This window comes from Balaenoptera borealis, assembly GCF_965194805.1.
Source record: "Balaenoptera borealis genome assembly, chromosome: 18".
In the NCBI taxonomy this organism is placed as follows: Eukaryota; Metazoa; Chordata; class Mammalia; order Artiodactyla; family Balaenopteridae; genus Balaenoptera; species Balaenoptera borealis.
In genome coordinates this window covers 2,535,137-2,562,399 of record NC_138877.1, presented here as the reverse complement: position 1 = coordinate 2,562,399, position 27,263 = coordinate 2,535,137, and the positions used below count along the sequence as shown (strand labels likewise).

General features: G+C 51.0%; 1 protein-coding gene across 6 annotated transcripts; it reads right to left on the bottom strand.

Annotated features, from left to right (window-relative positions):
• FGF9 (fibroblast growth factor 9) lies at positions 1 to 27,200 on the bottom strand. 6 transcript variants are annotated; one of them, XM_082364985.1, is made up of 3 exons: positions 26,181 to 27,114; positions 17,725 to 17,828; positions 1 to 1,156 (listed from the first exon to the last, which is right to left on the bottom strand). In XM_082364985.1, the coding sequence occupies exons 1-3, from the start codon at positions 26,455 to 26,457 to the stop codon at positions 911 to 913; spliced, it is 627 nt and encodes a 208-aa protein (XP_082221111.1). In that variant the 5' UTR covers positions 26,458 to 27,114; the 3' UTR covers positions 1 to 910. The 6 variants fall into 6 exon arrangements, with proteins under 6 accessions (XP_082221111.1, XP_082221113.1, XP_082221112.1 ...); XM_082364987.1 differs by lacking the exon at positions 26,181 to 27,114 and adding an exon at positions 24,311 to 24,587; XM_082364986.1 differs by lacking the exon at positions 26,181 to 27,114 and adding an exon at positions 23,768 to 23,988.
• Positions 27,201 to 27,263: the final 63 nt, after the last annotated feature.

Genomic DNA, 27,263 nt, shown 5'->3' with positions numbered 1-27,263 from the left:
TAAAAGTTTGAGACCCAGTTTATCTTTAATCCTCTGGGATAAGCTATGGAACAAGCAGTCTGAAGAGTGGACACTCAGTGTCATGAACGGTATGCATCAGTTTACAATAACACGGGCACAAAAGCGATTGTCGCCTTTAGGACACTAGGGCCATCTGAGTGTCTCGCATCCACGCACGCCACGTTCGCTGCATGAATATGCCACAGGTTTGTAGCCGACGTTGCCATTTAATGCCTACAGAGCCTAAAGCTTCCAAAGTGCCTATCTGGCCTGTACATATTTCATTAAAAATAAACTCTATAGAATAAATAAATATATAAAATAAATAAAATGTTGCCTTTGGAATTTCTATAAATAAATTTAACTTTTTTTCTTTTTTTTTTTTCTTTTTTTTTTTTAACTAAGAGGTCTTTGCTTTAAATTCACTGGGATGACACCCGTGACAATGAACCGAGAAAGTCCTGTCGGTCAGACCGCACCCTCCTGCCTGTGAAAATGCAGCGGGGCCCGCCTCGGGCCGCCAGCCAGATCCCGATGCGTCCAGGTGTGGCAGCTCTGCTGATGAGGATGAAGGACAAGAGACCGGACGGGAAAGCGCATCTATCCCCACATGCATCGGCTGGTCCTCTCTGCTCCCTCCTCTCCGCAGCCCCACTCACCCCCTCACCCTGCGGCCTCCTGCCCTCTGCTCTCCACCCACCCGGCAGCAGCGGGCAGGGGGTCCCGAGAGAGGACGAGCCTGGAGAACAAAATCAGCATGTCCCCTCCACGCCTCCGTCAGACTATGCATGCGACAAAGTTTGGCAACAGTGGAGCTGATGTGATGACACAGCAAATCAATAAGAACCCACCGCGTGAAACCTTTATAGTGGTTACTTTTTTAAGGGCTCAAGTGAAGAAACGGTCTTTGTCAACTTTGGCTTAGGATACCCTTATAGAGTTCGGGTACTTTGTCGGGGTCCACTGGTCTGGGTAAAAAATGTGTGAATTTCTGGTGCCGTTTAGTCCTCGTTCCTTCTCTGGGGGTCCCGTCCTTATTTAACGCGACATAGAACCGCCTTCCAGTGTCCACGTGTTTGTACAGATTCGAGGAGTACGTGTTATACCAGTTTTCTTCAAACTGTTCTCTGAATACACACTCTTGGGTTAGTTTTTCCTGTTGAAAAACAAAAGCAAATATTTTGCAAAAATTAGCTACTTTCCGTACTGAAAGCAATTGCTACATAACATAACTGGTGACAAAATACCAATTTTAACCCACTTTAAGTGCACTTTGCAAAAACTGCTTACCTCTATAAATTTAACTACCTCCTAATTTTTTTTCATAATGATTAAAGCACAAAAGAGTCTAATTTTTTCTAGTTAAACTTTTCCACATGCCAATTATCTGAATGAGTCAGCAGGCAAAGGCAGCTAACGCCATGAGCTGTTCCCATTTTCACCACAGCAATTAGGATGGTGACCATCCTGGGGGGAGGGTCTCTTCGAAGAAAGAGTCTCAGAGCACTGCTTCATCTTCAGCGTATTTTTCAGAAAGTCCTCGCCACACAGACCAACATCACCAGTGACGTCAGAGATTTTCTGCCCTTTGAAGCAGTGGAGGTTATTCATTACACTAGAAGAGTGGTTTTCAAACTTCAGCGTGCAGAAGAATCACTTTGGGATGCTTTTTTTAAGTGTAAATTTCCAATCCCCAACCTTTTAAAATTCTGATCCGGAAAGTCTGGAAATACGCATTTTGAACAGGCCTTGTGGAATTCTGATGCAGCCACTCTCTGGTCCACATTTTGAGATACGATGCTTTCTATCAGGACTGGGTCTTCCTGAGTACAAAGACGTAAAGACAAACATCCTAGCCCTCCTGCTTCCTTGAACTTAGAAGAACCACCACACACTCCCCCCCAGTTTAAAAGCAGAAAGGTTCCACATTTTCATAAATGTATTACACTTCGCCCTCCACCAGAGCTTTAGGAGAGCCTGGGTTCCCTGGAACCCCATAACCTAGGGCCCCTGCAGCCGCGTGTCTCGAGGGCAGTAAGGACCAGAAGCGATGCACACGTCACACCCGAAACCGTGAACTCATTCTAGGCACAAACACGTGCTTCTAGCTGCGCCTGGAGAAGTGAGGCAGTGGGGTGGACCAGCTTCTTGTTCTTCTCACCACGTTGAAACTTTAAGATCAGCACCTTCCCAGATGGCAGTGTTAAAAAATAAACACTAAAATGACTTTTAAAAACATTCCCCTTGCTCTTGCCCACCTGGCCCCTTACGTAAATAAGAAAACCTACAAATACATGTCCACGCACAGTTACACACTTGAGGACACAACTTAGTGCACTGATTCACAGCCAGCCGGGCAGAAGGCATCATCTCCAGCTGCCGTGGTCGCGTCGGGAGAGCGAGGGTGGGGATGGGGGTGGGGGTGGGGGGGGCGTGTCAAGCTGAGGATGCTGAAAACCAGCGGCCAGCGTGAGCTGGCTTCCCCACATCACTCCTCCGTTCACGGAAGGCTTAAACCACCCAGAAACACAGGGGACCTGCACCTCCTGGGAGCTGCTCTTCTAGGTCAGGGGTCCCCAACCCCCGGCCACCGACCGATACCGGTACTGGTCCGCGGCCTGTTAGGAACCGGGCAGCACAGCAGGAGGTGAGCGGTGGGCGGCGAGCGAAGCTTCATCTGCCGTCCCCCATCCCCCCATCGCTCGCATCACCTCCTGAACCATCCCCCCGCCCAATCCGTGGAAAAACTGTCTTCCACGAGACTGGTCCCTGGTGCCAAAAAGGTTGGGGACCGCTGCTCTAGGTGATCAAAATGTACTGAGCAGGTTGGTAACAGACTCTTATCTCCTTGGACCAGTCTCTGCTAAGTGAGCTGAAACAAGGGAAAGGAACAACAGCAACCAAAAGCATCGAGCAGGACAGATGATGGGGAAACTCTGGACAGCTGATGCTGGGTTTATAGGGACAAGGTGCGTTGCAGGGGGCGAGTGGCACCTGCAGCTCCCCTCCCCAGGGCGCTCGCAGAGAAGCCCCTCACCTCCCTCCACGAGCAAACCTAGAGGAAACCCCCTGTGCTGGGGAGACCAGGCTGAACGTGATTTCTGTTTCATCTCCATTAAAGCGGACAAAATAAAAATAGTGTGTTAAAAGACTTTAACAGCTATTTCAAACTTTACTTCCATCTGTACAATAAATATTCTCCCCACAGACAAGATTATTCCTGGCTTAAAATATCTGGTTTGAGTTTGCAGTGATTAAGTAAATTTTCTAAACAAGCGATGTTCATTTATTTTCTACTTAATAAAGGTGGACCAAAGTATGGAATTGTAGAGCCTTCAGTTCTACCAAGGAGATGAAAAACGAATTCAAACTAAGCTTTCTTTTTCTCAGCAGGAAATCACTTTACCTGACAGATACTTTGTTTAAAAATTAAGGCTCTCCCTCCTCCTTCTGGACCCCGAGGTATGGCCCAGCTTCCATCTGTTTTGTATACAAGTCGCACCTGCAGGGCGATGGCCTTTCACGGATCAGAAGGAGACATGGTCACCTCAGAGTCTGCACACCATGAGGGGCCTGGCTTTGGAGCCACAGCCCCTGCTCCGGCAGCCTCACCTGGAGCAGGTGAGTGTCAGCACCTGAGGCGAGGCCATCACAGGTGCGTGGCCGGGGATCGGCACCCGGAGGCCAGGACATGCCCCCAGTCACCATGGGTGCTGTGGACACTGCTGACGTCAGAACCTCTCAGAACTGGAGCCAACCTCAGCCAACAGGTATTGCAACTTTCCCCGGAAAATGCCCGGGACAGGGGAGCCCGGAAGGGAGGTCACCTGCCCCAGACCCCGCACCTTCCACTTCTCACTAACGGAGGGTTCCTCCAGACCCCCCGTCCGTCCAGGGACTTCCGAGGCCCCTTCCAAAGGGCCGGGCGGGGGGCTCCATGGACCATGCTCTGGAACTCGGTGCAGCCCCTCTGATTCTGACAATCACATGTGCTGCCTTTCTTCTTTACCTCAAAGTGCAATTTTTTAAAAACACTATTCATTTTGCAGGTGGAACGGGTGGAGGTGGAGAGAAAACAGAGCGGATGCACAGAATTCTGTAGTGGGAAGGACGCTGCACGTTAAGCCTGAAACACTAATGAGTCCAGTATTGAAGATAAGCCTCAATTCACATGTTTTGGGGGTATTGTCAGTTTGCGAAAAAAAAAACAAAAAACAAAAAACCCTTTTAAAAAAGTTGAACCAGGTAAGAAACTGAACTAACCTTTTCACTGCTCAGCAAACATGGCTCTGTTCCCCTTATGAGGCTGCTGTAACATCGTTTACACACACAATATAACGCTCTAGGCAACGTGGAAAACGAAGTGAACTGTTCCACGTAGAATAGTGTCATCTACAGACAGCAGCTTTTGTGATGGTTAAGAGTTCAGTCCCCTCCTTCACGGGAGGGTTGGATAACCTCAGTTAACTAGTGAAATGAGGCCGTGCAGACATTACATTGCAAAACCCCTGATCCAGTTCAGCTCCCGTAATTATTACACGAGGGGTATAACGCCACTCAGATAAACCTGCAGGCCTTAAAAAATTTTTTTAATTTAAATGATCATAAAAATTAAAGACCCTGATACCTTTCTATACCATGTATATGCTTTCAAATAATTTCTTCTTGCTATTTGGGTTTATGTTAATGTGTGATTTTTGTTTCAGACAAAGGTAGACAAAGCAGCAAGAGTTACAGAATTAATCTCTTTATGATTAGACTTTAGTACTTAGCAATAAAATATTTAGTTGAGGTGAATATATTTATGTTACATATTTGTACTCCAAAGTGATTTCTCTAAATTAAAAATAAGAAAGTGAATGCAAATTGGGACAGCAAAAAAATATATTAAGCTGTATTCTTATATATACACAGAGGAGAAAAAACAGTTCCTGCCTTCAAATAAACTATACACGTTAGAATTATAGAACTCAGATGTTTTAAAACTCACCACATGTTTCCAATGCAGACAGTTTATAGAGTATTCCACTATAAAGTGATCAATTCTTCTTTTATTGTATTTCCATGTTTTAATATTTTTGGGGGGATTATTTAACTATAGCTGTTTATGGCATACCTATCTTTGAACTGCTGGATTATGTCACTCAGCTTGGGTGGAGAATGTGGATTTAATTCAAAAGTCTCCTAAAGCCCATGCTTTGGAACAAAATCTGGTGAATGTCAGCAACTATGGAAACCCCTTTTCATTTTATATCATCAAATTCTGAGCAGTGGGAAAAACTGAAATTAAAACTTCAAAACTTTTACCAATCCTATTAAAACCAAAGTATGAGATAATAATGTGAAAATTATAGTATACCCCAGAGAATGTTTAGGAATGTTATACGACATAAACTCATATGGACACTAATCTTAACTATTTGACAATTGGAAAATGTGTAATCCACATGGGCGTTACCATGCCTGATTCCTATCTGTACCCATTTAAAAACTGAAATAAGAAGTTTTCAAAATTTGAGATTCAAGAGTCCTCATTGAAAATGTATAGACTTATGCTGCTATTTTAAAACATGATTTCCATTTTTATACATATAAACATATGGTGTAGCTTTAACCATACCATCCAAATGGTTGCTTGTGTTCAACTCAATGGGTTGTTTGAACTCCCTGCATAAACTCACAACACATAAATCCCAAGGTCAGAAACTGCCTTGATAGAGTTCCCGAACCTTTTATAAGTTACTGATTTGATGTACTCGCTCGTTCTCTGCCTACCGTTTACCCCAGTCATGGTATTTAAACCTCCCTTAACTACAATTACTCGTAGAGATGTACCTTCCTCATTAATAATCTAGCAGTAAAGTCTTAATGGGAATTGTTGCAAGGATCGGGATTAAATATAATGACGAAAGGATCATTAATAAGAAGCTAGGTATTTTAACGCTTCTCTCCTGGGAGAAGTCCCCAAACAGAAAGCAACAAACACACAGAACAGGCAGGAAGGCATTATTTCTCATTTTATTAGACGCTCCATTCAGATCCAGCCCCCTTAAGCCCTCAACACGCCTCCCTCAAAGCCCATTTTTCAAAATCTCTTTAAAATCCCTACCATTCCCAACGGGCCTGCTTTTACACCCATGATCCTGGCCATCAAAACTGCCACTGGAATTGTGGGAACAGTTGAATCAGTTGTGTCTGGTCAACGTACACAAACGAAGCAAGTGGGCGGGCAGCGTTTGTCTCATCAAATACACAAAAAAGTAAGAATTCCTACCTTCTCTCCACTCCTCCCTCACCAAACCAGACAAAGCAAAACAGAATTCAGCTTCGCTCCAGAAGCTGCGTACTTAGATGTACCTGTGGACTCGAAGGTAGGGCCCAGTCTGAATCTGGAGGGACACACCGACATCTCCTATGGCGTGGGCTCACCAGCCATGTGGTACCCACCACACAGCCAAGGACAGAGCCTGCCGCGTGTACCGCAGGCAGACCAGACAACTTAGAGGCTGTCCTTAGCAGCCACCCTAGAAACAGACATTTGTTGAGCAAATCAAGTGAGCTCATAAACTTGCAATACATGTTCAGAGATGGAGCCCCACAGGGGAAAGAAAATCCTGCCCAAGGTTGAACAGAATTCAAACGGAGAAGTTCAATATTCACCTTATGAAATATTTTTGCTTCTGCCAGTGGGTAGACTATGCACATTTGGTGCTTCTGCCGAGAGCCCTACAGGAAAAGTTCGTGAAGTTTCTCTTAGGGGCTCAGAGCACAGGTAACATTTCTTATCATAAATGATCATCTGATAAGAGAAGTAAGTCATTCAGTGACCACTTAAAATGCACATCAGAGATTTGCAAAAGCTGAAAAAACTTCAAGCTAAATATTTATTACTCTTTGTAAAAACTGAAAGTAGAAGGACAGACCATGGAGGAGAAGTGAACAGCTTCAAGGCTGGGAGGTGGAATGAAGGAAATAATTCCTATTATTAAGGACACCAGGCAGAGACAATGGAACCCAACCACCTTGTCTGCAGGATAATCAGCAGGTGCACCGCAGGAGGGAGAATCGAAACAGAAACACGTACCAGAGATCTTCTATGGTAGACAAAGCAGGCTGAATTCAGGCCTTGAGTGCAGAAATAAAATTAGAGAAACTGAAAGATTAACAAAGATAATGGCAAAGTAAGCGCAAAGCCAATTTCTGAAGAACTAAAAGATTCACGGAATTTCTATGGTAAAGGAATGTCAACCTCCTACAGACACACACACAATGGGGTTGATTAGCCACCCTGGGCCTCAAGCGCCTGCTCTGTGACGAGAGGGGATTGGACTCAGGGATGTCCAGGGTCTCTCTGAGTCTAAGGCCGAATGATCCGGCCTTGGAGCATCCAGTATGGAGGCCTAGCCACCAATAATGACTCGGGAAGGACGCACTAACCAGGAAATGGAAAAGAAGCTGCAGTGTTGCTGGAAAATAGGGGAAGAAACACGCCCAAATGTGCCGCCTCCGTTACCTCTGCAGAGACGGAGAGCTAAGTAATGCTTCCAGAAGCAGCCAAGCGGGGAAGCTGCTGTTTCGGGGAAGAAAGGACGGGGAAGGAGACACGGCTTCGGCACAAGGGGCCCCTCCTTCCCTCCCTGGGAGACCGATAGGATGTCCCCCGGTGTTGGCCTCAAAAAACACGGCTCACAAATGAACGTCTGCCTGACCAACAAACCCTACGCCATCAGCTGCCCGAAGAGGACTTACTGGGAAGAAAAACCAAATCCTGTAGGAAAACAAAAAGTTATCAAAGTCATAGAGCGCCCAGAGCTGGAGGCAAAGTTGGACGTGTGCACAAGGCAGATAAAAGGCAACGCTGAAGAGAAGCGACACCAGGGCTCCGGAATTTCTCAGACACCCAGCCACACCCTCTCCGAGGCGCACAGAGAAACCCCGAGTGGGCTCACGAGCACACGCGTGTCTCTGGCACCTCTCGGCTCCCCGGGGCCCCCACCTGCCCGCCACCAGCTCCAGCTGGACTCGCGTCAGCCCAGATTTCTCTGGAACCAAACTCTTCCTCCCAGCCCCCGCCTCGTGCTGGAGAAATGGCCCCACGCTCGTGGAAAGTGACCGGTACTGCTGTCCCTTCCTCACACGCGGGTGGCTGTCCCATTCTCTCGGGGCCCCTCTGCGAACGGCCCACTTCCAGGACGAATCCAAGCTAATGCCATTGGCCAGTCTGCCTGCTCCCCCGAGGCACCAGAGCCATACACCAATGGGGGCCGCTTCCAAAGCAGCACCTTCACCCTGAAACACCGAGTCCGGGGGTGGCCACTGCGGTGCTGCCGCAGCCTAGTGACTTCACCAACACGTGGGCATGAGAAATCATGCTCACCATCACCACGATGGGAACGAAGCCCTTAATAAGAAGTCCAACCTTTTCATTTAATTAAGTGGGTGAAATAGTAATGTGCTGCATTTGAGAAGAAGGTGTATAAAATTAACCTCAACAAATAAAGCTTTATGGTTAACGTTTTCAAGTATAATGCAAGGGGCGCCATAGTTCGATCTGAAGGGACATGTTTCTTTACTGTCACAGACTGTGTCCTGAATCTTAACTTCTGAATTCAGACTTGCGAGAAGCACCATTTCCGTGCACCTCCACGCAGGCGTCTCCTTCTGGGGCCACACTTACCCCTGACAGAGGCGAAGGAGCAGCTGCACAGCCCCCGGGGGCCAGGACAGCACTGGCTGCATCCTGGGCCCCGTCTCCACTGTCCTCATTACCCTGGTCCCGAGGCCCGGCCCAGCCAGTCTGAGGAGGGTGCCCAAGGCTGCACAGCCCACGAGCCACGGAGCTAGCGTCCCAGGCCCTGCGTTGCCCCTACTCCATGCCGCACCTCCAAGTTCAAACTCTTCAGGATGCAAGTACAGGCTTGAACCTTCCATCGAAACACAGCAAACTGAAAATCTACTCAAAAGACAGGGAGAGAAAGAAAAGGAATACAAGCCACCCCAGAGGGTCCAGAGAAAACGACCTGCCACACAGCGATTCACAGGGAAAATGGAAGAGAGGGAGGGAGGGAGGCAGGGCAGGGAGGAGCCTCGGGCTGGGCAAGCGTGTGCCCACGTTCAGGGCAGTGTGGCAGCTACACGGACAAAGCCACTCCCGGCCACGGCAGAGCCAGCCCAGCGCGCACCGGGGAGGGTGCCCTTGGCATGACCTTGGCAAGTCCGAGCTCAGAACACTGCACTGAGCAGTGGGCGGTTCCCCACAAAGGAAAAGCAGACTGCAGCGGAGAGCTCTCTGAAAAATCACAACAACAAAAGATTGAGGAAGGAGGGGATGCATTTATGTCAGGATTGTAAGCGTTCGTGGAGCCCTTTGCGGGGCTCCACTCCAAGCCAGAACCTCTCCGTCCTTGGGGAGCCTCGGCGGCGGGGTGCTGGGAAGGCAGACACTCTTCTCAGCCGCCTGCAAGGATGCTGCGGGGCGCCCAGGTCGACGGACACGCAGCGGACGAGCCAGTCCTGGCAGGGGGCAGGGGGGGCGCGGCCCCGGGGCGAGCGGGTGGGGCTTTCTCTGGGAGGGGGCGTCTCCCGGGCCGGACACGGAGCAGCAAGGCTGCAGCACCCCCGGATGGCAACGATGACGACAGTGGAGGACCCTCCAAATGTCAGTGTGGTGGCCTCTGGCAGCAGCTGAGAGAAACAGAAGCAGAGGCAGGACCGCTAGGGGGGAGGGGGAGTAAGGACGGCAGAGCCGAGCTCCTCCCTGCGGCCCTGAAGCTGCTTTCACACCAGCCTTTCCCTCCGCGGGGCCACCTGCCTACTCTTCTCCATCTCCTCCCAGGCCAGGGAGGAAGCCCCCGCCCCCATGCCCCCCAAGGCCTTTCTGTATACAATTCTGTCACAACACCAATCACACCAAATTATAAGCCTTGGTTTGTACGTCTGACTGCCCCCCCCCAAAGCTGCAAGGTCACCCCAGGAGAAAACAGCACTTACCTGCACGGGGTGTCGTGTGTGGATCGGGGCCCTGAACCACGGCTCCCGGGGAAACACAGGGTGAGGGTCCCGTGAGCCTCTGCTCATGACGTTTTTGTCAACCAATCAATACATGACCTCGTTTTACGTCTGTTTCTGTTTCAAGTTAATAGCGTTGGTTTATTAGCCGTGGACGCAGGCAGTGACTCAGGCCGACGGAGGCCCCTCTGAGGTGCGCGTACCCTCCGTGAGGCTCGCCCAGCCTCCTGCACTTGGGACACCGAACAGCACCTCAGCACTCGGCCCCGGGGGCATTCTAACCAGCAAAACCACCACCAAAAGCACAGAAACGTGAGACCCGTGGCAGAAGGGGCGCTTGCTCAGTGGGAGCTGCCCTCACGGGGCCTCAGCCAGGAGCTGCCCCCTCGAGATGGGGCCTCAGCCAGGAGCTGCCCCCTCGAGACGCGGCTCCTGCTTCTCTGTGCAGGCGTGCAAGCGACACGACTGCGGGGTCACGCACCAGCTGCAGCCAGCAGACAAACGTGCGCGCACGCAGCCTGCAGTCACGAGGGCCAACTGTACTCCTGGCACCTACGGAAGGGCCGGGCCGTGTGAGCAGTGACACGGTCACGTCCCCTGGCTTTGCGAAAGCAAACGAGTGTGCAAGCGAGGGGAGCCGAGTGTGGCGGGGAGCGTGCGGGGAGGTGGCGACCAGAAGGAGAAGCGGAAGCCCCACGTCCCCAGCATCCAAGCAGCGGCCTGGCTCTGCGTGCCCGACAGACGACCCTCTGCAAAGAGGCGCGATGTGCGCGGGGTGCAGGGAGGGGCGGACCGGAGACCCCGGGCCCTAAAGAAAGACCCTCCCTACGCACTGAGCGCAGCCCCGGGTCCTGGAGCCTCTCCTCCCACACGGGTCTACTGGGCCCCGCCCGTGAGCTTCGACCATTAAACCGGGTCCTTCCCGAAGCCCGCGAAGACCTGTGCTGGGTGACTCGAGCCACCACTGACTTGCGAGGTTTTCCACGCACCTCAGACCGTCAGGGGAGGCAGCTCCGCTGCTTAACAACGGAAACGTAACTAAACTTAAATAAATAAGCAGATACGTTTTTTAAAAGACCATTTCCCACTAATTAACGGCCCAGAGTATAGATGCTAATGAAACAAATGAACCACTAAATAGAAACTTGGCTACTAGAAAGAAACAATTGTTTCAAAGTCCTATCTGTGAAGGGGAGACTACAATCCTGCTCTAATACGGGGTTATTTCTGGCAAAAAAAAAAAAAAAAAAAAAAAATATATATATATCTTTTATTCACAAAAACGGATGGCCACTCATGCATTTGTATCAGGCAAGATTTACTAATTCACCTATGTTCAAATAGTGAGTCCTTACGTACTCTCTGTGTTACCTTGACTCAGTCGCTAAGCCACTAAACTCTCACTCCCATCACCTCTAGAACAAGGACACTCTATGAGCGAAATCAGCTCACACAGCAGAAGATGCTCTTCTGAGGCGCTGCCCTCCTGTCTTCAAAGTCACCACTTGATCCTCTGAACGCTGGCAACGTCCACTAGCAATTGAAGGCCTTGCTCTATCACCCGAAGTGTCTATTTAAAACCGCCCACTTCCAGAGCACGCCTGCCATCAAGGAGATTACTGCACAAATGACCCTTTTCATTTCCTTTACAGGAATGACATTCCTTGGAGACTCGACGTACAGGACACGCCTGACCGTCCACCGTCAAAGTCATCTGAACTGACACAGCACAACGACAAACCGCTAAGTCCAGTGTGGACAGGCCATCGGGTACGGTGTCCTGTTCCGTAACACACACGTTCACTCTGCTTGTTCCAAAGCCCCTCACAAGGGCGCCGCAGCACCTAATGCAAACAACAGGGACCCTCCCTGCCAGGGCCTCCCAGCCCCAGGCGTTTTCACAACTGGCACCTACGGATCCCAGGAGGATAAAGGACCAAATCTGGGGGCAACAAGCTTCCTGGAAGAGTGTTTTCTCTGACCCTTCATTTCATGAAAAAGTAAAGGGATCATTTTAAGGCCACTCTAGACCCTCCAGATGACCGCGCATAACCACGTACTGCCGCCCAAGAATGTGCGTGTGTCTAAAGTTACCTTCAGCGCTAAGCAGTACTACTCTCACCATCAGGGCTACTGGGAAGAGAAACGACATCCTTGGAACGTCGGTGAAGGCCAGGTGACACCTGGCTTCCCAGTAATTCGCACCGGAAGACGTGGGGAGAGGACCTCCCCCCCCAGGAGCCCTGGGGGACAGGTGTGCCGAGCTCAAAGCCCGGACACTGAAGCGGCGTCTCAGCCATCACATCAGACCCACCCTGCTGCTTCACAGTCTATTGGTCTTATAGTCCAGTGTGAATTTTAATATAAATATGTTTTGAATTGCAGTTGCCAAAGAGGCATAAGGGGTTCGTGTTTGTACATACTCAAATAAGATAATAAAAATAATCTAAGGCAAATGGGGTTCTGAGGATCTGAGATACTTCACCGTTTTTCTCTTACAGAGGTGGACATACTCCTTCATCCTGGGACGGGTGGTCCTTCAGGCCTCCTGCTGCTGTCCCCACGGTGGAAACACCGCACACGTGGAAACACCGCACACGTGGAAACACCGCACGTGGAAACACCGCACACGTGGAAACACCGCACACGTGGAAACACCACACGTGGAAACACCGCACACGTGGAAACGCCACACACGTGGAAACGCCGCACAAGGGACTGCTCTGGCTCACACATGTCCACCCAGTAGAGACAACTGCCCCAGTGTTTTGGGCTTTTTTAAGTTCCTGTGCACTGGAAACACAGTCCAAATCCATCACACCTTGGTTACTGATTACATGCACGCACATAAACCCAGTCGGGCCCAGCTGTGTCTCTGGAAACGGAACAACCAACAGCAGCACCTCTGTCAGCGGTGGCCAAGCCCCACAGAGCTGGCCTGAGTCCTCGCTCCGGCCCACCGGCCCCCGCGCTCCAGCCCCCGAGCGAGTCACCCCACCCCCTCCCCTTCAGCCGTGACAGTTAAGCAGGGTCCCGCGTGTGGAAGCCCAGGACGGTCAGGTGACAGCGACGTCCTGGGTAGCGCTGTGCACGAGGGCATGCCCGGCTGAGCAGCTGGGGTGACGAACCCTGTGTGCCAACTGCTCGTGCAGAGCGGGCCTGCAGGAAACAGACAGACAGCAAAGACAGAGCCGGGCTCCTAAGAACTGAATCCAGCGGGAAAGACCAACGGGGAATGAAAGCTCCGGACAGAATACCGTAAGTGCTAAAAGGGATACAAACCAGAAGTCCATGTCATCCTTTTCACCACGTTTACAGATCCCATGCTCTGCTTTCCTGTATCATTACAACTTCAGTGATTGTGCTACCTTTTTTTAATGAAAAGGTCAATATCTCTCATTAAATGCAGGCTCCTTGAAACCGGTTAATTTTTTTCAAGGCATTCTTTTTTAAAGAGATATTTATTACAGTCAATTATTCTTGACACATTGAAGTATCTTGATGATACTCAGATAATTAAGATTAAGACCCTAAAAGTAACTGAGCCTTACTTCTAGTCTCTTTGATAAGAATGAAAGTGACAAATGTAAACTAATACTCTAATACTTTAATCCTCTGCCCAAGTGTGCACCCAAATGAGTGTGTATGTGAGAGATCTAATACCCTCCCTAAATTTCACCCAGGCAGGATATTCTGATCTTTACATTTGAAGCATTATGTGCCCTTCCTTGTCTGCCCCCCCTTTTCTGAGACTCCTATTCATCCCTCAAGACCCAATTAAGCGCTACCATCCAATTTCCCCAAGCAGTTATTTAAACACTCTTCTGGACTCCCAAGATACTTGTGATTCCTCTAATACAGTGCATTTCACATTGTACTGAATTATTTGTATTTCTCCTACCAGATTTTGAGATATTTGTTGCACTGTCATGCACTTAGCACAATGCTGGGCACATAGTAGGTATAAATGTTTGTGAACAAATGAGCAAACGAATGGAGGCATGGATGAATGAACACATGAATACAGTAATCAAACTCCATCCCAGAAGTAGAACGACTCAGGTTTCCCTTAAATCATATAATGATACACATCAGCAATAGAGTTTTTCCTATTTCCACAATCTAATAGGATGTCACAATCCCACATATTTTTCTGAAGAAATATTACACCATTCACCTCTGGTCTTTTAGATCTAATCCTAATGTAAACTTGGAAACAAAAGATCTACATAGATGAAAAGAGAAAAATAATCCCAAAATACATTTTACATTAATTTTTGCTACATTTACACATTCACTTACTTTATAAAAGTGATGGCTATTTCCCCAAATCTATTTACCTTCTTTCCCAATAAGATCAGTCTTTTCAAGTTTTCCCCAATGTTTAGAAACACACCTTTTGCACTTTACTGAGCTTCACACAACTTCATACAAGCAAACTCCTTGGGCTAGTTTCCAGCGTATTTAATAACAGTATCGTTGCCCGTTTCTCTCTTTCCTTCTCTCCATCTCATCAGGATGAAAAGGGGACATGTGGGTGTCCCCCCCATTCTCACTGCCACGCCAGGATGACAACCACAAACGCAGTGGAAAGTGGCTCCTGGCCACCGAGGAGATGGTCTCCCCCACGCCTCCGCACACCTGCATGAGGTACGGGCCACGGGCAAACCGGGCCGGCTGCTCGGAACAGACGGTCCTGCCGCGTAACATCATGCGCGTAGAGCACCCTGTGGGCCAGGCAGGCAAGACTCGGGAGCGAAGCCTGGAGAGTCCTGAGATCCAGAGCAGGAGCCATTCGGGCCACCTAAGTCCAGCCCTTGGTTTCGCGGATGGGAGGAGCAGGCAAGGCACCCAATGACGTCCTGACGCCCGTCCCCGTGCTCCCCCAGACACCACCTTCTCCAGCCTCGGCCACTCCCCCTGGGGACAGCCCAGCTCAGCACGGGGGTGGCAGGGAGGGACCCCTCCCTCCAGCAGGGCCCTAGGGACACGCTGACCTCAAGGGCTGCACCTCCAGGGCCAGTGAAGCCACGAATGAACCACGACGTTCAATCGGCTTCAACCTAACATGCGCGGGGCCCGGGCTGTGGCAGGACGGGGCGGGGCGGGGGGGGGGGGCGACATTCAAAAGGAAGCTGCAGCCCAGGCCCTCGACACGCTGGGGACACGGCCACACGGCCACACCGGAAGCGTACATTCCTCGCGTGATGACGGAAACACAAAACATCCCCGGGGCCCAGAGGACAACACAAGAAATCCTGACCAGAAACTAGGGTCCGAGTTAGGGGTGTAGGGAAGGTTTTGCAGAAAAGGCAGCATCTTCACGGAATCTGAAAGAAAGAAGGCTGCCTCCGCGGGCACAGGGGGGAGGGGGCGGCAGGGCGGGGGGGAGGGGGGCCTGACCGCGCGGCCCATCAGACCGCAAGTGTCCGGAGAAGAGCAACGAGGCGGGCGCGGCCCGCACAGGGACAGGGGCAGAGACGACACTGCAAAGCGGGCCAGCAGCGTGGTTCAGGGAGAGGACGCAGCAAGAAGGGGGCTCGGCCTGCAGAGGCTTGAGAGATCCGAGCGGGAAGGGACCCTCCCATCAGGGTGGGGAAGGGGACGAGCGTGGACGCGAGCCGCCTGAGACGCTTTCCCACGGCGGGAAGCGGTCCTGGTCCCGCTGGCCTCCCAGCAGGGCCCTCAGGTGAGAAGGGACGAGAGGGAGAGGGGCCTGTCCCACCTCTGCTGGGTGCAGGCGGAGCTTGAAAGGCCCTAAATCAGGCAGCAGCGCCTCCAGTCGGGCTTCCCTGCCTCCCAGGAGACGGCCTCCCGGCCTGGCTACCGCCCCGTTGTCAGCGGGGCTCAGATGGGGCCACAGGGAGGCGGGCGGCAGCAGGGAGGGGGCAGGCGGCCCCCGGAAGCGCCCCTGCGCCAGGGACGCAAGGCCATCGGCTGTCCGCGTGGCCCGAGGGCTGAGGTCAAGCAGCATGGCCTCGGTCCACTCACTCGTCGCTGCCTTTGGAACACTCTGCCTTAAGGCGTGTTTTATAAAATAACGTAACATATATGAACTACGCGTTACATATGCAATTTTCAAATAATTTAAGATGCAGTGTTGAGATCCACACTCAAAAAATCTGGAGACCACGGTGATAAACTACAGTCCCCTTCCACCCCACCCACAAAAGGTCAGACTGCGACCCAACACAGAAAGCCTTCTACTGAGCCCAACTATGACTGACTTAATTAAATCCACATTATGGACCTAAAAGTGAAGGAAAAAGTGAGGGGTGACAAAAGGAGAACATCACTTCATGTTTTAAAAATCTAAAAGCTTCCTTACATCTTGAATCTTTGCACTTAAAAGCGTTGACGAAGATAATTTAGAAAGTAAATAACTTCATCTAGACCAAGAACTGTGTTTAAAAAACTAAACTCAATCCTATGCTTAAAAACCTATTTTAAAATAATCCATTCTCTCGAGGAAGCACTTTTTTAAAAAGACAAATGTCTAACAAAATCAATCAATCTACATTCAAATTTTACCAAAGCAGAAAAACCATCTTTGTGTCATGAAAAATGGTGGGTGTTATATTCAAACTATACCATTTATTGTCTCCTGGAGTTTCTGAGTAAAAGTTGGATACCACTCCCAACCCTCATGTGTGTGTGTGTGTGTGTGTGTGTGCGTGCGCGTGTGTGTGTGTATTTACCAGTATATGGATAAAAAAAAGGATATCTAGAAAAAATTTCTCCTGATTCTACATAAAAATGCCCTTCATTTCTGCTAACAGAGGACTCCAGAACTTCTCCCATTCTGAGCTTCTTTTAATTTTCAACTTTTTGTAGATTCTAGCCAAAGTTCTCATATTGCAGATGATATGGATTAAATCCCCATTTGACCACCAATAATGGCAACAAGAAACTAAAGGCTGACTTAACTACAAATCTTTTGTTGAAAACTCAAGTTATATACAGTAACTGATAACCTAGTATTCACACTCATACCTTTAGCAAAAATGTGTCAAGTTCCTACTGTGCAGTAAAGAGATACAAAGTCTTCCCCTCCTCTCAAAGCAGAAGTGGAGGACTCTCGTTCATTTCTGCCCCCCCAACCCTGGCACCTAGAAACCTGCCTGGGGGGCTACAGTGAGCGCTCTTCTTTGCCTCACCCAAGGAGCTTACGACCCAGTGGAGATGGGAAGTAAGACAGGGGAAGAAAGAAACTCATAACACTTGCAAATAATTATTATATTTTTATATTCTTATTCACATACAAGAATATCTGACAATAATTTCCATCTCCCTTCTCTCTCTACATAATGAAAATCTTATGTAGCTCAGAGAAAGGGTTTATACTCACTGCATGGTCTATTTCTAGTTTTAATTACAATGCTTGGCAAAGCTTGGAAGAAGATCATTTCAATTTGTTTCAAAAATAACTCCCATTCAATACAAGAAGATGGGATTTTTCACAGTTGTGAGTTTTTTATTTCCTTCACAATGAAAATGGCTTGGCATATAAATAAAGCATTTGCTTAGAAACTTTGGTCTCGTGAAGATGCAGGGCTGATATCTATTAATAAAAATGAAGTGGTTTTCTTCAAAAAGTGAAAACCTACACTCCCCTTCCCACCACTGTTTCATTTCTATTTATAAGCTAGAGAAAGAGCAGTTCCCAGCAAACGTGAGTCAGGAAGGCTGGCAAGGTCTCTCTCTCATGGTACTTACTGATCCGTACAGCTCCCCCTTCTCATTCATGCCGAGGTAGAGTCCGCTGTCCACGCCTCGAATGCTGACCAGGCCCACCGCTATACTGATAAACTCCAGGATGCCTGTGAGACCAACAGCAGAGGGAGACAGGTCAGAGCACAGATCATCTCCCCTGGAGTGTCCACATCCCTGGGAGCATCTCCCCTGGAGCGTCCACATCCCTGGGAGCATCTCCCCTGGAGCGTCCACATCCCTGGGAGCATCTAAGAGGAGGGCCGCACCTTGACCCGAGAAGTGTCTTCTCTTAAAACCACTGCCCCAGGGGGCTTCCCTGGTGGTGCAGTGGTTGAGAATCTGCCTGCCAATGCAGGGGACACGGGTTCGAGCCCTGGTCTGGGAGGATCCCACATGCCGCGGAGCAACTAGGCCCGTGAGCCACAACTGCTGAGCCTGCGCGTCTGGAGCCTGTGCTCCGCAACAAGAGAGGCCGTGATAGTGAGAGGCCTGCGCACCGCGATGAAGAGTGGCCCCCGCTTGCCGCAACTAGAGAAAGCCCTCGCACAGAAACGAAGACCCAACACAGCCAAAAAATCAATAAATAAATAAATAAAAATTAAAAAAAAAAACCACTGCCCCAAAGAATTGATTTTTCAACTAAATTTTATCTTACAGTAATGAGACAAAAATACTTATCAACACAACACATAACAAAATATTTTTTAAGTAAAAAAGCTAGCATTTACATAGATATGGTAAGAAGTGACATGTCAGTAAACCAATGCACATGTTCTAATTAACTTGAAAGAGTATAATGTAAGAGAAAACTTACTTCCACTTTAACAATGTGAAATTAAGTATCTGTGTATGGCCATGGATTGGAAAAAAAAAAAGTTCTATTCAGAGAAGTGTCTATGCCCCTCATAATAAGAACAGGAGATGCCAACCAAAGACTTGTTTGGTTTACACCGAAAGTTATCCAGCTCTCTATTGTATAACTGTGTTGAGCTCCATCTGGAAAACTAAAAAGCCCACACATATCCCAAATACTTCTGCTTAAACAAAGTATTGCTTTTCACTGTGCTTATCTAAGCCCCAAAGAGATAGTTAAGCAATTAAGATAACACAATATTCTGGGGGGAAAAAATGCTGATTCCAAAAATGCTCTTGATTTAAAATAGGCATGGAATACTATATCCCAAAATCAAATCAGCATAACGATCTTCTTTTATTTCCTTCTTTCACCTTGCTTACCTCACTAAGAATAACAATACCTAAGCTGGGCATAAACCCAGAATTTTATGGTCATACAACAGCAGCTCCAGGTTCTATAACCATATTGTTGTTTTAACATGATTACCCAATGGTACATTTGGGACGATGCTAGTATCACTCATGCTCAGCCATTTTCTCCATTTTGTCTAAAAGTGCTACACTTTGTGTAAACCTTGTATCAACACATACCAAATATTGAGTTGTTTTAAAAATATCTCCAAATATTAAAAAATTTACTTACATTTAAGAGTTTAGAAAGAAACTAAGGGTAACACTGGGCTAGAGTCAGTCTGATGTGACTCATAGAAAAGCACTTACATGTATTTTTAAACAATTAATTTTGCAACTCTCACAAAATAGACTGTGTTGCAATCACAAGAAGATATGAACTACATAAATCTAATAAAGCAAAGGTTCCAAGGTGATGGACAAAGGGAAAGAGATTTCTTATAAAGAGGTATTCCTAATTCTGTTATAAGCACAACATGCAACAAATATTTTGAGCTTACAGTTTACAGAATGTCTATCTGGACCTGCAAAACTATATGTTTTAACAGAATGTGAAATAGTGTATGGATAAATATAAAGAGAAGTTACAAATTGTGTTCTGGATCTGATAACCTGTGATCCTCTAGTGAAAAATATATCTGAAATAAGTTCATTACCAGCCATCCCTACCTCACAAACCAAATGGAAAGACAAATAAGGCAGTAGTTCCATGAGAGTCATTTCTTGTGGGATGCACGCCCTTATTGATGAATCATTTTATTTCATTATACTACATCTAACTCTTATGATTAAAAATAACTTACATTGTAGCATTTTATTACTATAGGAGTCACACACATGTGAATCTCTTCTTAGCTACCTGAAAACACAATATAAGTCATAGTTTTCCTGGAATAGTATAAGGAATTCATTAATGTCCAACTTTCATTGTAAAATGAAAACATTTGGCCCCTTTGCATCTGACCGATTTAATACACCATGTCAATAAAACTGAAAGTCATAAAACTAAACAATACTTGCACCTTCTAAGAGGGTATCTGATGATCTTTCTCTTTTCCCTAAACAGGAGGCAGCTCTGAGACTATTAACTGACATTGCCCATCAGACCTAAGAAAAAATAAGTGCATGTGATCTCACAAAACCATGTAACTGGCTGGTCACCAGAACATCAGGAGTAATGATATCAACAGCGACAATCGTAACAGCTGGACTCCTTGAGCATCTAGTCTGTGACCAGTGAGAGGCCTGATGTCATTTAGCCCTCAGAACAGCCCTAGGCATTACCATATGCTAATCTCCAGATGACACGTGGTTCAAGGATAACTTGCCCCCAAGCAATCAGACTCCAAAGCCTAGGTCCTTACTGACTAGGTACACCTTCCCATCACTTTTACCTTTTCTCACGGGTCCGTGATTTCTGTACCACTTTTACATAGTTATTCCCTCACTAGTGACTGGAAGATGTTACCTAGGTGAGACTCTGCAGGCCCAGCGCACAGGACTAGAGCAGAGGAAAGGAGTTCCTGGGACCGTGCTCTTATCACACAGAACTTGGGAAGGTGGGCACCTCCTGTGTGTGCAGACTATTCACACATTGTTTTTTGTGCACATAGGTTTTTTTTTTTTTAAAGGACTTAAGGTCCGAAATGATTATTATACATTTTGGAAATGAAGGTAGTAAGATATCTATCTTGTTATCTCTTTCTGGCATCAGCAAGATATGCACTCACTCATTCAATCAGCAAACTAAGGAGTGACTGTTTTGTAAGCCAAGCACCACGCCCTTTGCTGAGGGTATGAAGATGAACGAGGTCTAGCCTACACCCTCAAAGAGCTTCCTGTCTAGTGGGAGGAAGGACAAATAACCAGACAAATGTAATAACGATGTGGGAAATGCGGTGAGAGGCAGGTGTTCAGGGTACGCTCAGTATCCAAGGGTGGGCGGCTCACTCAGGCTGGACGAGGAGAGTCAGAGGGGCTTCCTAAAAGGATTCGGGCCGAGACAGGCCTCCGAGGGGTGCTCCACATGAGAAGGAACTACATCTAGGGACCCCAGGTGGAAAAGGTTTCATCATCTCAAACCAGCACCCCTATCTCTGCAGCTCCTTGAGAAGCAGAGACCTCGAACGAGCAGCCCAGCTTTTTATGAGGTCACCTCATGATCCGAGGACAAGCAGAACTCAGAAGGTCTCAGTCACAGCCGTGCCCTCACGTGCAGAGAGGGCCGAAGCTGCGAGGCCGGAAAGACCTGGCAAGCTGGCAACCAGCTCCCGCCCCCCCACAGACTGCAGCTCCGATCATTCCTGCCACCATCGTGTCCACCGTGAACTCCAGAACCACAACCAGCTCAGCGAACCTCTCCCTGGGCCTGAGCCACTGCCGAGCAAGTGATCCCAGCCTCACTGATTCGAGCGGGGCCGCTCCCCCAGTGTCTGTTAACGTGGGCGTGAGGCTCAGGAAAAGCCCAGGAGAAGACTTCTGTGTAGAAACGGCGACAGGCTTCACCATCGACAGGAGAGGAACGGAAGGAAGGAAAGAGCGAGGAAAAGAAAAAGGAAAGGGAGGGAGGGAACGGTGGGGCTGTGCCTGAAATTAAAGTGTGGCCCTCACATGTGTCCCGGGGGGGCCCATCTCTCTTAGGCAGTTCAGAAGGGCCATAGCAATGGGCAGTGATGAAGTGGCCTGGGAAGCATGAGGTCAGTGACGACTGGCATCTGGCGATTCCCTTCCACGGCAGGCAACAGTTCCAGCGAGGATGGACTCACTGGGCCCAGGAAGCCTGACGGGGTCTGCTGGGGTCCACGGTCATCTGTGGTCCGCAAGAGGCCAGGTCAGTTCCTGGGACCACTTCAGGAAAATGACCTCAGCAGACCATCGTCCTCGCTCCGAACTCACGAGGTAGTAGCGCTCAGCCCCCAAGCTCTGTTCACGTGGACCATGACCCCAAAGCCGGCCCAGCTCCCAAGAGCCCCTCTGCATGGGCCTCACCTCCACGCTGGCCATGGGAAGTGGGAGGGCCGGCCCGAGCAGCTCCACTCTGGCCCGTGTTAAACAACCCTCCAGCCTAAAAGCCCCCAACACTTAACAGAGCTGCATTCTTCAGAGGACAAGAATGTGTGCAGACTGTGGAGAGAGGCCTGACACGAGGCTTTCGAAAATAGATTAACCGGCCCGCCCCCCGCCCCCCCACCAGAGCTCCCTGCTGGCCAGGAGAATCCCGCACCAGGGTTGCCTAATCAATCAGCTCAGAGCCCCAATCCCAGCAAGCCCGAGTCTGCAGCAACTTGAGCAAATCCCAGAGTTCATGTGGGAAATGACTAGCTGAATGGGAGCCATAACCCCACCGATTTTTCGAGAATCTGAACCTATCCTGAAAACAGCTCCTTAAATAGGCAGCCTTTCCCTTACTGAGATATTGAAGAGCCAGACACCCAGAACGGCATTGCTTCAAGTGCGAAACCCTGGAAGTAAGATTTTTTTGACCCTCTTTCTTTTTAAAGCGTACTGTTATCATGCTTCTCCGCTCTGGTACAACTTCACCTGACCCCTGGACCCGGCAGCCCCAGCCGGGAGCCCTGGTCCTGATGCAGGCGGCCTGGCGGAGCTGCACTCGGGCCGGAAGACGCCCGGCAGGGACGCAGGCATCTCCGCACCAGGCCGGCCGGGGTCACCCCGCTCAGGCTCCTCGTGCCAAGTCAAATAACGGATCAGGCCCGACGCTCACTTCTTTATTATTCCACATTAACATTTCCTCAATTGATTTTCTGCTCACTTTTTCCGTCTAGCAAGTGCTCTAAAGAGGAAAAAAAAAAAAAAAAAAGGAAACGAACCGTCTGGCTCCCCTGGCCTATCACCCAGAGATACGAGTCCCGCTTCCCTTTCTCCGGGCTGGGCCTCAGCTCCACGCCAGCACCCCCGAAAGGAAAACGAAGAGCTCCCTCTAGGTCCTACCTAAGTTGTCACCGCGCAGCTCCTGCTGGGACAGCAGTAAGGTCCCCCGCCCACGACCCGCACCGCCGCCGCAGTGCCACCGCCACGCTTGCCAGCAGCTGCGGTCACCTGCGGCTGCGGGGGGTGGCACGTCATTTTCCCCGCACGCTTCCTCCTGCCTTTCCGTTTCAGGTAGAAAAGGCACCTTCTGTTTTAATCAGGGTGCAAGCCCCCCTCGCCCCTACCCACAGCTACTCTTTCCTATGGACTAGGAAAAAAAACCGGGGGTGCCTTCGAAGTCCCCAGAGCGCAGCGGGCGAGGAGGGGGGCGCACGCGGGGGAGGGGGAGGGCCCAAGGTGAGGCGGGCGGGGGCGGGGGCGGGAGCGCCAGGTGCGACGGCCGCAGCCCCGCCCCGGGTCCTAGCGCCCACCCGTCGCCTACGGCACCCCGGGCGGGGCCGGGAGCCAGGGTGGGAGGCTCGGCCGCGCCGCGCTGCAGAGGTTGCTAATATTGGGACCTGCCGCAGCGGGAGACCGCGGCACTGCTGTCACCCCGGGGGCGCTCCTCCCTGCCACCGGATGGAAGCTGAAATAAGCCTCCCGCCTCGCCCTCCTTCCCCGCCCCCACTGCGCACACCACCCACTCAGCCGCATCCAAACCCGGGTGAGGGCGCGGCGAGCGCCGGGAGCGCCCCTCCCCCGCCGCCAGCTCCCAGCCGACCCCCGAGCTCGGGCCGGGCCCCCACGCCACCCCACCCCCGGCCGGGGCTTCCGCCGCCCGGCCTCCCACCCAGCACTGCGCCTACCAGCCCGCCGGCAGCGCCGGGCGGACAAGGAGTGGACGTGTCACCTCCGGGGTTGGAGGTGGGGTGCCGAGGCCGGGTTTTTGTTTTACGGTCTCTGTTCAGCCACCGTGCCAGCGTCCTTGCCGGCTGACCCCAGAGCGCGCCTCTCGGCTCCCCGCTTTCCGGTCCCCGGTCCCCTCCATCCACCCTGGTCCCTCGCTGTCCCCGTGGCGGAGTCACCGGATTCCTAATGACTCGGCTGCGTGTAGCAAACGTCCTACACGAAAGGTGACTGCGTTTAAAAAAAAAAAAAAAAAAAAAAACCCACGGTGGGGGCGGGGTGGAGGAGCCCCAACCGGAGCCTCCCCGTCTCTCTGCGCGGGTCCCGGGCGCTCCCGGCCCGGGCTCGGCTGCACACCAGGCCTCCGGCCGCTCTCGGGCGCCCACCGCGGGCTCCCGGGGCCGGGGCCCGGCCACGCAGGGCGCGGAGAGGGGCGCCGGGCCCCGCTCGGGAGCGGTAACAATGGCACGCGGCCCCCGCCGCCTGCGCCGCCCTTTGTCCCCCTCCCTTCCCCGCGGCTCCCGCCCTGCCGGCCGGCCCGACCCACCTCCGGCGTCGCGAGCCCACCGCTCCCGAGACCCGGCTGTGAGCGTCGAAGGAGGGAGAAGGGTCCGAGACGGGACGGGGCTCAGAGGCCTCGGCCCCGCCACCGAGTCCCCCGCCGCGCGCGCCTCCGGCAGCTCCCACCCCGCGCGCGGCCGCGCTGCCCGGGCGGCGGCTGGATCCGCTGGACCCGCGCTCACACGCGGCGAGCGCGAAGGGACACGGCTCGGGCAAAAGGAGCCCGACCCCTAAGCGCGGCCGGAGCGCGCCAGCCGGCCGGGCGCCCGGGACACAGCGGTCCCCGCAGCCGAGGGCGCGCGGGGCGGGGGCAAGCCGCCGAACCCGAGCGCGTCTAGGACCGCGCGGAGTTGGCCGGCGGCCGCCGAGTGGCACCTGCCGGCCGGCGCGCCGGGGACCCGTCTGGGCTCGGCGCCCCCGCCCCCGGCCGCCCCGGCTCCTGCAGCAGCAGGGAGCGGCTGCAGAGAGCACTTTAGGAAAGTTTCGTCCCCGCTCCTCAGCGGCCAGAGCTGCCCGCTTCTCGGGGCTACGTTTCCGTAACTGAGAGCTGCAAAGCAGAGAAGGGAGGCAGCCCGCCGTTCACGCCGGTAGGTTCGGTGCGGGGTGAGCCGAGGCAGAAAATCCCGGGGCTCGTGCATCCGGGACCAGCCCCGTCTCAGGCCCGAACCGTCCTCACCTCCGGCATCGTCTGCGGCCCACGAACCTACACAGATAGTTTAGATCGTGTTCAACATCTGGCGTTAAAGCTTGAGGAAGAGAAATCACCACAGGACTTTGTTTTTACGACCTAGTTTAAGTGTTGTCAGGTGGGTTTACTCAATAAGTTAACTCCTTCCAACAGTCTGGTTGCCCAATCGCCCCCCCTCCTTTTTTTTTTGTTTTTGGTAAGTAAGGAAAGAACCCGAGCCGCCCCTGCACCATCAGTTCCCCCCACCCCGGGACTGTGCTCGCCGAGTCGCTGCTGTCGGGCTCAGGGTGGCCCAGCAGGCACGTGTGTGCACTCATTAAAGGGGGCAGTCACCAGCCCTCGGGTCTGCAGCCATCCATGCTGAGTCACAAATACTCTCCTCGGGAAATGAAATCCTCGGAATGCCCTTTAAAATTAGCTCGCAGCTTTTGCACGGGCGCACACACTCACACCAGAGCCACACAGGGCTGCACGCCATGGAAATGACAGAGCACAGGGACTAACTCGTGGCTGGAAGGACAAACGCCCCTGGTGAGCGCCCTGCCCCTTCCCGAGTCATTTTCCCCCAGCGCCTCTGACCCTGCAGCCCAGAGTCTAAAATACGACTTTAGTCCTCTTCCCAACAGAACAATCAGCAACCTTCGCCTAAAGGGTTCCAGACCCTCACGGTGGGAATAAGCAATACGCTTAATTTAAAATTCAAGCAGGATACTTATTGGAGGAAAAAAGGGAAGGGGCAAAAACTTCATTTGACACAAGATGATAAACACTGCCTTCAGGAAAATGCATTTTAAGTTCTCAGTAGTTAATCATGAAAGCTTTAAACTCGTGCAATCAGTCCATTCAAAAGAAACTTCCTAAACCCGATCTTCCCGTGTATCTGATGCAAAAGAACTAGGGGCTTGTGTTGTATTTATAAATCATGCCCTCCTTTACAAAGAAAAAAAAAAAAAGCCTTTCAGTGTAGACCCGCATCAGTGCCAGCGGCAGATCTGCAATTCCGGAGGCTTCCCTCCCCCCACCCCCGCCCCTTGAGCTAGCAAGACAGAGACAGACCGAGACAGAAAGAGGGAGAGACCCCTTCTCGCATCCCCCGCCCAGCCACCTTCTCGGTAGTTACAATCCGAACATGCCAGCATGGACAGTAAAGGGTTAATGGTGTACCTACCAAATCGGCTGTGGTCTTTCCTGGTTCCCTGGATAGTACCATTGGGGAAGATTTCTAAGTGAAATCCAGTCCTGCAGTAGAGCTGCCTCCGCCTGAGAATCCCCTTTAAATGATCCAAGTCCGTGACTGCAGGTCCCCTGGGAAGCCCCCCTGCTTCGGACTGACCCAGGTGGTCACTTAACAAAACCGGGCTGTCCGCCGGCAACACGGGCACATTCCCAAACGGTGCCGCATCCTGCACACCGAAATAGTTCCCAACTTCACCTAGGGGAGCCATCAGAAGACTCGGCTTTCGGAGCACAGCGATAAACAATAATGATGGTGCCAACCCAGGAGCTATTAGGCGAGGTATATCCAACTCCCCTCCCTTACTGCAGTTCCAGAGAGAGAAAAAAGGTCCTTTTCTTCAATCCATTAAATGGATAAATAAAAGTCATCTGCTGTTTCACTGGCACAGGTTCAAGGTCAAACCACGGATAGTCTAAGAAGCCACCACTTTATACTCACACACTGACATATTGATAAACGTATCTATGTATCTCTACAGATAGATTCCCCGGCTCTCAGCAGGCAGGAAGGTCTTCATCCCATCCGACCGTAATAAGGAAAAAAAATCCGTAGTTTCTCCATTTGGTTTGAGATCAGAATGACCATAGCAACTTAAATGCCTAGGCGTTATTATAGGGGTTTTTAAGATGCACGGGCTACGTCAGAATTTACGGATCCAGGAAGGCATGCGCCGTTTTCACTCTAACCGACTCTGCAGATATCAGCAGGAATCCTTCAAGGGGAAAAAAAAAAAATCTCACGTTGGTGGCGGCGACAAATCTGCCCCCGTCCTCCCTCCAAAAATGAGAATAATGGTAATAAAACAAAAAGAAGGAAAAACTTTAGGCGTCCAAAACTGGTATCCAGAATTCTCCAGGGGCTCGGCAGGCGTCCATTGGCTTAGCGCGGGCGGCGGGCGGCGGCGGGAGCGAGGGGCGCCGCGGCGGGACCCGCGTGCCGCCGGCGGCCGCGAACAGGTGTCGCCGCGGGCGCGGGGCGAGGTGGCCGGCGAGCGCTCCTCCTGCGCAGCCCCGC

Coding starts and splice junctions, on each gene's coding strand:
- FGF9 (XM_082364984.1), bottom strand. CDS start 26,457: ATGGCTCCCCTAGGTGAAGTTGGGAACTATTTCGGTGTGCAGGATGCG. Junction 17,829..26,180: donor GAAAGACCACAGCCGATTTG/GTAGGTACACCA, acceptor TTGGTCTCACAG/GCATCCTGGAGTTTATCAGT. Junction 9,685..17,724: donor AGGGGGAGCTGTACGGATCA/GTAAGTACCATG, acceptor TGTTTCTCTCAG/CTGCTGCCAGAGGCCACCAC.